Source organism: Eulemur rufifrons, chromosome 2 (assembly GCF_041146395.1).
Source record: "Eulemur rufifrons isolate Redbay chromosome 2, OSU_ERuf_1, whole genome shotgun sequence".
NCBI lineage: Eukaryota > Metazoa > Chordata > Mammalia > Primates > Lemuridae > Eulemur > Eulemur rufifrons.
This window is the reverse complement of record NC_090984.1, coordinates 104077430-104090111: the sequence shown is the minus strand read 5'-3', so window position 1 is coordinate 104090111 and position 12682 is coordinate 104077430. Positions and strand designations below refer to the sequence as shown.

The 12682-nt window shown below is 48.4% G+C and overlaps 1 protein-coding gene across 1 annotated transcript in view; it reads right to left on the bottom strand.

Annotated features, from left to right (window-relative positions):
- NRXN3 (neurexin 3) overlaps positions 1-6140 on the bottom strand; it is a 1493796-nt gene extending 1487656 nt beyond the window's left edge. The window contains exon 1 of the mRNA XM_069465175.1: positions 5432-6140. Coding sequence (XP_069321276.1) covers positions 5432-6140 — 709 coding nt within the window. The remainder of the gene's footprint in view (positions 1-5431) is intronic.
- Between the last annotated feature and the right edge of the window lie 6542 nt (positions 6141-12682).

Below are 12682 nucleotides of genomic sequence, written 5' to 3'. Positions count from 1 at the left end.
CCATCCCCCAAGCACAGCTTGCAACCCACACCCCACCTCTTCTGCCCTGTGAAGGAGAGAGAGGACTCAGCTGATGGGCAGCTGCCCCAGGAACTGGAAACCATCATTCTGGAAAGCCTGCAAAGGGAGATAGGGGTCTGGAAAATAATTAGCCCCCAGCGTTGGGCCTGTGGTATCTCATTACCAAATGCAAATGCAAGTTCACATGCCACTCCAAGGCTCCTGGCAAAATGCCTGCCTGACCCTCAAGCTTGCTGAATCTGGACTACAGTGTTACCCATTGCCCACCCTCTTTGCAGCCTGCAGCTGGTATGCAGATTCTGCAAGGGGAGAAGGCCGCTCTCACCCCACTGAAGGGGGGACGTGCAAGAAGGGTCTTATTTCTTTAAAGGAGGCAGAGAGATTATGGGAGGGGGGAGATTTAAAAAAAATTACTCTTCCCTCAGCAGTTAAAAGAGGGATAATTGGAGCGAGTGGCAGGCGGCTGCTCTGCCATTTAGCATACAGTATACCCAGGAAATCTCACTTGGTAATCAGGAGGAGAGGAGGAAAAAGGAGCAATCAGACCCCTATTCAGCCTCCGTTTAGCGACAGCCCCTGCTGACTGGCTGGGGGGCTAGAGAGTCGGGGCTGGACCCATCGAAAGCCTGAATGGTAGGTGGGGAATCAACTCAACTCGCAGAAGCAGCATTTCCTCCTTTGTGTACATTTTAAGGTCTGGCTACTGGGCTACCTTCTCCACACCAGGGAGGATTATCCTTTCCTCTCTGATTATTCACCACTCCCCTGCAGTCCCTGCCCCTTCCCAAGGCCATTGAGAGTTGACACAGATTAGGAAGAAAGCAATGTTGCAATGCAAGCAGCATGTGCACTGGTGGGAGGAGGGGCAGATGCATGTGTTTTTACACAAGTGCCCCAAACAGGAGGACCCAACCCGGGCAATCACTGGTCCCTTAACTACAGCGTCGGATGTCTTTGGACCTCAGTAAATGCGCAGGAGTAAGCAGCCGCCTCTTAGGATATGCCATTCCATCCTAGTTCTGGCTTTGCAAGATGGGGCAAGGCTACAAAATTCTCAAGAAAAAGAAAAGCAATTGAAATTTACTTTCAGGAAGGCATACAACAGCCACACAGTGGTGTGGAGCCATCAATCCCACGAACCTGAGTAGGATTTCAGCTTCAGACAGCAGGAGAGAGAGGGGATGGTCACTCCTGGGTATGACACAATACTGTGCCTGTACTAAGGCTCTGGTTCCTACCACCAACACCCACCACTGCATTCACTATAGGATCCCGGCACTTGAAAACCTAACAGCTAAGCTCAAGACAAGGAGCTTCCGGTCTGGGCACCTACCCAAGTCAGCAGGAAAAGATAGCAGACAAAGAATCAACTTTTCCTTTGCCAGTGGGCTAGGACATCATGCCTTTCTACTGAATTAACCTAAAAATGTGATCACACGAATGGCATGTGACACAGGTGGTTGGGGAAGAGAGGTCAATCTGTGAAACCTTCTCCATCATTTCCTGGCTCCACCCTGCCTGCCACAGGCTGACTTCATGCTGAATGAACTCTTTGGGAAAACTGGTACTGAAATGTATACACCTTGGCAGTGAGTCAATTCTTCACAACCGTAGGGTTGTTGAGAAATTCAATGCATGCACATTCATAACCAAGAACGTTTTTAAAATAAACAATCCAGTTTAAACTCATTTCAAGGTAATGACAAATTCTCAATAACCCATGAGGGGACTGTTCTCTAGAGGGAGCTAAGGATACCTCTTCATTAGCCACCGAGCTTCAAGCCTGCCCGTAACAGGACAGGCTGAGTCAAACGAAAAGCCAGGTAAAAATGCTAGGCCATCGCTCGGCTGTATTCCAAACCAGATATGCATCATTTTAAGATCATTTTGAGTTATCTGTACTTTTGTCCTCCAAGACCATTACTGAAAAGACAAGATTAAATGTCAACATTAACAAGACTGGTTGACCATGAAACATAACACCTAGAAGTTAAAATCTGGGACCTGTTCTCTGTCCATAATGTGCCACACTGTTCACCGTGACTATTAATTAGGTTGGGAATCTTGAAATGAAGTTTTCCCAAGCAGCCTGTGCATAATTCAGCCTGCAGCCTGAGCTGCAAGTTCTTCGCCAAATGAAGGAAAAGATAACTGTGTCCATTACCTCTTACCCTAGGCCCAACTCTCCCTCAGCAACTATCTCCTGTGTCTTCTGGGTCTTTCCTAGGGAAGATACCCAACAGGGAGTCAAAATATCCCAAAGCACATAAGAGAGAGGGGCCCATCTACGCATTCTCCCTGGGGTGAAGCAGGAAGACATTTTGGAGCCATCAAGGTGTGGAGAGCCAGACGGGCCAAGCAAATAGCAGCACCACAGGAGGGCTAGGAGCTAATGGACCACAGGAGCCTCCAACAAGCCCGGCCACATACATCTGAGGCTGCAGGAGTCCTCACAGCTCTCCCTGCTCTTTGAATGGCTAAAGCATAAAGTACAAAAATGAACCTTCCTTGCCAGGTGCAAGCCCTCACACATCAAATGGCAGGGCCCCTCCTGCAAATTGGGACAATCACGGTCTTGTTTGCACAGGACCAACTGCTGGGAATATGTGTGACATGCAATGCAAGGTGAGCATGGGGAAATGGGTGCATTCTCGCTACCCACTTCGCCACATTATCTTTAGGAAAATGGGCAGGGATTTGCTTCAGATATTTATCTTTTGTGCAGATCTGCTTGACACTTGGCAGCTGCTGTGATTTCTTTCCCCTTAACATTTGACAGGTGAGTTTTTCCCACTTACCCTCTAAAAATTAACTACATGTGGAGGCAACGGATATTTTCTAACAGTCTGAGGTGCTTTTTTGTGATTGACTAGACATGATGACAATTACCAGTATCAACAGGTAATTTATCAACAGTACATTCTGTTACCTCCCCCAGCATCCACCCGCACCTCAACCTCTGCCCTGCTCTGTTCCAAGCCAGCCAAGTGTTACTGTTACGACAGAGTTTGTTTACTCTATTTGTGTATCAGGAGAATAAAGGAGTTTGCCTTTTACAGATAGAGGTATCAATCCATAGCCAGGAGATGATCTGAACCTTGTAGGAAAAAAACATTAAAATATACATATTGCATTTAGCTATTAAAAATTTGACTGCATACAATCTGCTCTGAAGAAATTCCACTGGAGACTGGGACACACACACCCCCACAAAAGAGAGAGAGGAGAGAGAGAGAAGAGAAAAGACAAATTGTATACATATACAGTACAGAGATTTTTTTTCCTGCAGAAAAGTGCTGATCCAAACCTGCCCCAAGGAAATGAGTTCTTTTTAAACACAAAAAATGCAATCAGGGATAATCAGCGAGTTAACAACACACTTGCAAACACCCTGGTCCCTAGAAAGGAAGAATGCCAGCTTTCAATGCAAGTTCTGAGAACAGAACAGATCCTTTGGGCGAATGAGAAAACAAATGATCATGTCAGCGTCTTCAGGCAGAACTTTCTCCAAAGCCAAGAAGCTTTGGAACAGCAGTCAGCTCCAGAAGGCACCTGCTTGTGAGAAGCACTTCAGTAACCACATTCCCAAAGTGTTCTTCTAAATTGGGGTTGCCTCTGCCCCACTTCCCCACCCCTTTTTCCAATGGGTTCAGTGGGGGAAAACAGAAGCCATAAAAGGACAGCATATATGTCTGGCATCTCCCTGACAGCCCACCCCCAGGAAGAGGGGGATGCGGTGCCCGATCCAGCGGAGGGAAGAAGTGGAGGCCCAGGCAGCGCTCCCGCAATAGTGTAAACGTGACCCACAGCCAGGCCTCCAGCAAGACCTCCAGCGTGGCTTAGTCTCCAGCACGTCCCACCTGGGAAATAAATTTTGTTTTGATTTAAAAAAAATTTTTTTTAAATAGCTACCGGTAGCTAAAGTTCACATCAACCACAACCTGATTTAGGGGTTGGGCTGTTCTGAAAAATGTTTAAGGAACACCTGCAGCGGGGCCTTACCTGAATGAAGAGATCCTGGGAGTCAGTGGCAAGACTCTCACCTGGCCCCACCCATCTGATCGCCCTTGACCCTGTATCAGACGCTCTCGACCTTGATCACACACTGGAATGATGTGGGGAGCTTTGAAAACATACAGATGCTTGGACCCCCCCACCACCACCACGAGAGATTCTGATTTAACTAGCCTGGGGTGTGGCCTGAAAGTTTTAAATCAGCCCAGGTAATCCTACTGTGCGACCAAGGTTGAGAACCACTGTTCCCCCCATACCACACCACCACCTCCATGAAGAGACCAGTATGCGGTGGTAACATCAAACCTCTCTAGAAGAATCTAGGGCTTTACCCAAAAAGGACAGGAAGAAACCTAACTTCCTTGCCTCGTGTCATCCTAACCTCCCAACATGTGTGTGCCCGTATGGTCAGTTCTCACACTTTCTCACTTCAACAGTTCCTCCTACTCAAATCTGAGCCTTTAGTGAGTCCAGGAGTCCAGGAGTTTGGATTCTAAGTATTTGTCAGATTATAGCCTGGGCCACTTCTCTCAGATCTAATCTCAAGCAGTCAGAATTTGATGAACAAGGAAGAGCAGCCTGAGCCTTTGTGCACAAGTCCCTCCTTCCCTCTCTCTGGGAAGTCGTTGTTGAACCTGGGAGGTTCTCCAATCTCTACTGAGCACTGTCAGCTGCCTTGGAGGCTTGGCTGAACAAGGCTCCAGGCAATGTGAGTGCCTCTTCGCAATGTTCTCAGTACATGAAGAGGACAGGAGAGGGAACCACATCTAAAGAGGAGCCTCATGAAAAGTCCTCATTGCTAAAACAAAGAGGCAAGAAGATCCTTGCCCAGAAGCCTTCCCCACCCTCCAGAAGCCTCCCAGAGCGTTGAGAGGGGAGCGGCACAGTGAAAGGACTGGGTTTACAGCAGGGCCGAGTGTGTGCCCTGCAATCCCCCACCCTTATTCTTCTTTGCACAGACATTCCTTGTGCTGGGGACTATAAGGAGGAAGTTTCCCCACCCATCCCTAGGGGTCTATGTCTCAAGGGGTCAAGAGAGACAGAGATAACTGCTTTGTCAATTTCCATCTGCCCTCTGCTGACCCCACTAAACTGTGCTGCCATGGAAGGGACCACGCTGGGGCACAGACTGTTCAGTTGACTCCATATGACCCTTTGAGTTGAGTACAGAGCCCATGGTTGAGTAGCCAGAATTCTTTTCCTGCTGAGATCCCACAGATTTTCCACTGAGAGCAAGAAAAGGATTTCTACCACCTCCTCCGGGAAAGGGGCCCAATTATCTAGCATGTGGCTAAAGGAGCTCTCACTACAGAGCTGGTTCCTATCAGGAATCTTGGCCCTCACCCCATCCAGTAGGTGGGTCTCTAGCAGGAGAGGGATGGGGAGAGGGCCTTACCTTCCGAACAGAGCTTGCCACCATAGCCAGTGGTAGAACAGTCACAGGTGGGGTGGCCATCCAGGAGAAAGCAGATCCCACCATTTTCACAGGGACGCTCACCACAGGGTCCCTCGGCATCCAACTGGACACCCTGGCTCCCCAGAAGCCGAGGCTCCGAGTTGCCATACTTGAGATCCAGGATTAATCCCGTGAAGCTGGGCATGGCCTGTACTCCATCAAGGGTCAGGGCAGAAGGTCGTATGTCAGCGGGCACTCCACCGAGGAACAAGTCACTGACCACATCCATGTGGGGCCTCTGGGCCTGCAGCTCCCCAGACTGGCCCTCGCCATCAAGCATCAGCACCGTGCGCAGGCGGTCACGGCTCACCATGAGGAAGTGCCAGCTGCTGTCGTTCACCTGTTTGTTGGACAACACGGCAGTCTCGGCGCAGTCCATGCTGAAGCGGAGCTGAACGCGGCCATCCACCAGGGAGAGGCAGAGGAAGTCGCAGACGCCGCCATCATCCAGGTAGAGGAGCAGCCCGGTGGAGACGTTGGTCTTGAACTGGAAGCTCAGGTCGCTGCGCGTGCTGGCATCCCAGCGGAGGTAGCGGGCCCACTGGTTGGGGAGGCCCATGAACTCAAGGCCCAGGCAGAGGCCCAGCAGGGACCCCAGCACAATGCTCACCTTCAGGGTGAAGAAAACTGAGGGGAGAGTGAGGCTCATCATGGCTACTGGGACGGAGCCCGGAGGAACAGACAGGCCAGGGAACAGCCCCCAGGGAGGATCGCCCTCGGGGAGGATCTCCCTCGGCAGTGGGAGGGCGAGAGCAAGACAAGACAGAGACAGGGGACAGAGAGCACACACGAGGGAGGAGGCACACACGCAAATACTGAGGGTGGGGAGAGGAGAAAAGTGAAAAGGCCCCAGCTGGGCACACAAGCAAGAAATTCAATAAAGAGGCAGAGGGAAAAGACAAGGCCAGCAGAAGAGGGGGAAAATCAGGTAGGAAAGTGAGGGGCTAGAGCAGAGAGAAAAGTGTCTTTCTCCAAGAAAAGATCTCAGCTATCCATGTGGATCCGGAGGCCTTGATTCGAGGAGGAGAAGGTGCGTGAGGGTGAGAGGAAGCCTTCAGCGTCGTGGTCCTCCCGAGGGACCCCCGAGCACCCCCAGCCAGGGAGGCCAGGGAGGGGGCTGGGATTGGGGGCACTGCACAGGAGGCGGCGTGAGCGGTGAGGTGAGCAGGTGAAAGGTAGAAACAGGCCAAGGACCAGTCCTGAAGTTCTACCTCCTAGCAGCGGCGGGCCGTGGGGAGGGGGCCAGCCAGACGCCCAGTGCTCATACACAACAGGGCCCAGGGCAGAGCGGAAGCAGACTCAGGTCTCATGGTGTGGCCAGAGGCAGTGCCGCCCATAACTCGCCTCTTAGGACACCGGAGAACAGACCTGTGGGAAGAGGGAGGAAGGAGAGGACAGGAAGATTAGGGCCATAGATCAGGAAAATATTGCATCCTATTTCACAAGTATTGATGGAGTGCTGACTTCAAGCCAAGCTACTCTAGTGATTCCTACAGCGCTTAGCGCTTCAGACAGGAGGGAGGGCCCTGGTTCTTCCAGTGCCATTGCAGGCCCTTGAGCCCCATGCCTAATGATGCATCCCATTTTTCCATATGCAAAAATAGTGTAAAATCAGCACATTTTTATAACATTTATATCACCTGGTTACACAGCCAAAATGTATTTTTAAGACAAGTACTAACATTTTACACACTCAAATACCCACACACAATATTTACTGATTTACCTAATAAAAGACATGAAAATGACATTAATTTTTTTTAGCTTTTTCTTTTGCAATTTGACAACCCATTGTAGAAGGCCTAAGACAGATTCCTACCCTTAAATTTCTGAAAGAAATTTATAAAAATCAGTGCAAATAAATTAGAAGGTGCAAAATGAACAATACAACTCACTCTCTTGCTAATATTGGGGGAAAATTCTTATAGAAAAAAATATGTGCTTTGAGGTTTTTATTTTTTTAAAAAGAAAAGGCTGAGTTTGAACCCTAGTTCCTGTATGGGGAATTTTGAGAAAATTTCTAATTCCTGTATGGAGAACTTTGAGAAAATTTCTTCACCTATTTGAGCTTCTATTTCCTCATTTGTAAAGCAGAGAAAATAATGGCCTCTTTCCAAGATTAAAGAGAGGATTAAATGAGATCGGGTGTGGGAAGATCCTAGTATGAGGCTGTATGCATAGCAGGTGGCCAATAAATACTAGGTTTCTTCTTTTCTGATTTCTGGAATGGTAAGGAACAGAAAGAGGGGCTGTTAGTGTGGGCCTGTGTCTGTGTCAGTGCATGTATGTCTGTGGAGTGAGGGCAATATATAAAAAAAACAAATACTAACAAAAAATATGAAAACTGCAGAATGTATGGCAACTGAGTAGTTAAGAAATGCCGAAGACCTACGGTATATTACATGTATTTTTTAATGGTTAGAAATGGTCAGATATGCAACAGTGTCCAGCCCAGTTTCTGAGGGCAGACTCTGACCCACCCACCTGGGTTCTCCGTTCAAAGGGAGGAGTGAGTGTAATTTCTAAGAGCTGTGCAAGTTGCTGCTTATTGGGCATATTTGGTAATTCACCACCGCCTCCATCAGAACATTACTATCCACTGTGTGTTAGGGTGACCACATCGAGAAAGCTAGTTATTACCCTTGCTTTGAAGAGGAAGATGCCGTTCCTTAACCGGGAACAAACACCTATTCCCAGTGAACAAACAAATCCGATCAACAAGAGGCTGATTAAATCCATCATAAGGAAAGCCTTTGTCCTATAAAAGCTTTTATCCACACAGTGTTCCCTAAAGTGTGGCATGAACCCCCCCTCCCCCGAGTGGGGGAGTGTCCCAGTGCCAAGTCATACTGGCTCGTGAGAGCCAACTGCTAAAATTTCTGAAACTTTTGAGCTGGTTGGTACCACTTTGGTAGCATGAAATCAACTAGGCTAGGAGTATCACACTCCAACAAAAGGCAAACACCACAAATCAGTGTCTTTGAGAAGGTGATATTTAAGAAAGACTTGAAAGAGGGTAAGGGAATTAGCCATGTAAATATCAAGAATGCTCTAGGAGTAACAGTCAATGCAAAAGTGTCGAGGCTGGAGCAGGCTGGAATATTTGAAGAACAGCGGGAGGCAGGTGCTATTGGAGCGGAGTGAGTGGAAGACATGAAGCCAGAGGCAGAAAACAGGAGGCTAGGTCATGAGATGTGACACGGTTTCTAAGGATGTGATCGTTGTAGGACGCTCAGCACACCAACCAAGCCAAAAGGCAGCATCTCAGGGGACAGAGGAAACCCTTCGATTCAACTGCTGGGTGAGCTACAATTCATTCCCGGCACTACTGGATCAAAGCAGAATCAGACCGTCTCATCCTCATGGGCCTCGCAAACCAGCGGGGACACGTGTGCCAGAGACAGTAAAGCACAGCGACTGAGAGCCCAGGCTCTGCAACCCGACTGCATGGTGGGGGGGGCTCCCTGGAGGCGGCGATCGCTTCAGCACAGGGCCTGCCGCAGGGCCGTGCCATGGAGCAGGAGCGCGGGAAACACTTGAGACAGAACAAACAGTAAGAGCAGAAGCTGAAGAGCCTTCCCGTGGATCATTTGATTCTGTGCCAGGCAGTGGCCTCCATACGACCCCACTTGACACAGCGACAGCAATCCTGAGCCCCCACGAAGCTCTGGATGCCAACCTCAGACGACCCCACGTGGCAAAGCAGCACACGCTTAGTGGCCTGGGAAAACCCCTGAATTAAAAGCTGTGCTGCCCCGAACATTCCCGGCTGAGAGAGGAGCACGGCGCCTACCCAGCCGGCTTTGGGTGGCCACTGTCTCCCGCCTGACCCTCACCCTTCCCCTCCAGCTCAGACCCGCCCTGCAGGTACCAACGTCCCTGCCCCGCATCGTGGGGGATCAAAAAGGCTGATGGGGAAAACCAAGCCTTCTGTCCCACAGGCACAGGCAGAACCTGATCACAGGAGGGGCCGTTCAGAATCAGGGTCATCTACACTTGACACCCTGTGGTCTTCCCACGCTCTCTCCTAGAGCCCTTCCGTTTCTTTCTTGGTTTGGACATTCCCGTGGCCTCTGGGAAATTGCCAAAATGGCCCAAAGCCAAAACTGACCTTACATCAAATATCACAGATCTCCAGCCAACTGCCACTGGCATTTTCCTTCCGCTTTTTTAGCCCCCTCGGGAGGCCATGCCGGGCTCAAGGAATGGGAAAGTGGGGGCCAGGGAGCCCTCCTTGCCTGCTGGCAAACCACCACCCTCTCTTGAGCCCCAGGAGAGCACAGGCCACCGCGCTCACGGGTGCTTTGCCCCGGAGCCCGCACGGAGGACCCGGGGTGGTGCAGAAGCTCGGAGCACTTGTCTGGTGTGTGGGAACCAAGCAAGAAAGGGAAAGTGGGTGACATTATCTAATTGCCAGCTAATTTACATAATTATCGAATGGCACACTTTTATGTAGGGTTAACATCTCTGAAAATGTCTCACAAGCCGGCTGCTGGGCAGCCGTGGGGCGGGTGAGGAGTCGTACAACTCTGCCATGTGGGCTCTTTGCCACAAAGGGGGCCCAGAAGGTCTGACTGCTGTTTGTCCTGCCCACCCCTCCTTCCCATTCCTTTGCTCCCTTTTCCAACTGCCATGGGGTTTTAGCTGAGCTTCAGATAGACTCAAAAGGAAGGTAGACCGTGTCTAGAACAAGGTTCGGTGTTGGAAGTCATGATGAAGCCACAGTCCCCAGGCTGGACTTGCCAGTTCTCCCTCTAGAACCTTTTCATTGCCTGCCCTCGCCAGGCCTGGCACATCTGTCTAACGCAATGGCTCTCTGCTGGCTTTGCCCCTCCTTCACTGCACCCCTTGCCCCACTTTGCAGGTAAATGATTTTCACCGCCAATCTCAGTCCGAGACATTCAGGTGGGGTTTGGCCCAATCCCAGATCACATGACCCAGTTTAGCCAATTAGGAAATTCCAATCTCCTGGCCAAAGCGATTAGTTTAGGGATAGGCCTGTCACCCAAACTGAGTCAAATTAGAGTTAATGCTGGGAATTTTATTGGAATTATAGGGTGAAGGACCCTCTCTCTTCTCACCATGTCATCAAACTACTAGAGTGAAGTTCAAACTTGGTGACAGACACCATTGTTACCGGTGGAATATGATCCATCTCCACCATTGGAGATGATCTTGTCTAAGAATGAAGACAACAAAGAAGAAATCAGAGCCAAGAGATGGATGCAGACAGACTTCTAGTGATGTCATTTTAACACCTTGATCTAGCTAGGCCTGAAGTCCAGGGAATCCTGGGACTTTCATTACATGAACCAAAACTTTTTTTTTTTTTTTAAGTAAGATTGAGTTGGGTTGTGACCAGAAACCAGACTTATATACTCCTAATATTGGACCAGCAAAAACCTTGTCATTAATAAATCAATAGAAGCTTCCATCTCATATAGCCTCCCATACCTGGAAGAACACTCTGTAACCTGAGGCCCACATCTTCCATTCACCATCAATGCTCTGCACTCCCCTTTGCCCTCAGCCTTGGGCAAAGGCATAGGATATGGGCATGCATCTTCTCACCCTGTGTACTTTGGAGATGGATGGAGGCTTATTCTTATACAACAGCCTCAGAAATTTGCTGCCTCGACTAAACTACTCCCCTCCTGACACCACACCATTAGGGCAGCCTCACACACTCAGTGCTCTCTAGCTTAATACAACAGCAAAGGCTCCACTGCAGGCAGTGAGGGAGGAAAAGGCATGAATTCTCTCGAAGGTATGAAAGTACTTCAGGGTAGTGATGAAGAATATGGGCTTTGGAGTCAGGCAGAGCTGGATTTAAACCCAGACTCTCATTGCTACAGCTATTTTACCTTGGGCAACTCTGTTGAGCCTTTGTTCATCCAAAAAAAAAAAAAAAAAATGGGATTGATAATACGAATCTCATAGAGTAGTTTTGAACTTTATTAAATTTTAAAATCTACAGAGGTACAACTATTAATGCTTTTGGAAAATTGTGTTGGCAGTATCTACTAAAGCTGAACATTCTTACCCCATGACAATTCTCCTCCTAGGTATATACCAACAGAAATGCCTACATATGTCCAACTGAAGACACACATGAGAATGTTCGTAGCAACGCTATTCATAATAGCCAAAACCTAGAAAATCACCCAATGCCTATCTGCAGTAGAATGGGAAAGTAAATCGTAGTCTACTCTTGCAAAATACTATGCAGCATTGAGAATGACTGGTCTTCAGGCAGAAGCACGGGGGACTGTCATCATCATAACATTGAGCAAAATAAGACACAGAAGAACACTTCCAGTATATTTCATTTACATAAAGCATAAAAGCAATGAAATTATGCTGTTAAATGTCAGAATAGTGGTCAGTGACTAGAAGACGCAACGGGATAAAGGACTTCTGTGTTTTGATCTGGACAACGTTGCACAGTGTGCTCAGCTTATGAAAATGCACTGACTGAGCTGCACACTTACGATGCACGTACTTTTCTTTATGTATTTTATATTTCAATAAAGCAACTTAATATACTTCCTGGCACTTAGACATGCTAATCTATTATTTTTGTCATGTCATCTGAAGAAGAGTTTTAAAGAAAATTATTACAGGCTTCTGTTTGCAGGCTGGAATTCCCTACTCACAGTTCCCCAAGTCGAAACCAAACTCTGTTCTAGAAAAACAGGGGCATACATCCACGAGGTTTTGCAATAGAGAGCTCACCATCCTTCTCTCATCTCGCCCACTCCATACCCCAGTTCTCTCTTCCATAATTTTGTCGTGTCTAAGAACACCACCCGCCTTGCATCCTCTCTTCTTCCCCTGAAATCTGCTGATCTGCCTCTAGTCTGCCATCGAGTGCACCCCACCCACGGTTCACCATCCCTCGCCCTTCAGGAACTCGATTCTGGTCTGTCAAGTGACACATAGACAAGAGCATTTGAAGTTAGAGGAACGGAGATGGGGAGAGAAAGGAAGAGACTTTTTTTTTTTAACCTTGATCTATAACACTTCTATTTTGCTAAAAACTAAGTTTTCCATAAGAGCTAAGAAGTGGTCATGTCAGGCTAACCTAAATTCCTTTTCTGTCAAGAATACTAATCTATTATAGCAGAGATACACAGGAGTTATATATGGACTTCAGCTGATCTTCTCATGATTGAGGATCGTGAGACGGAT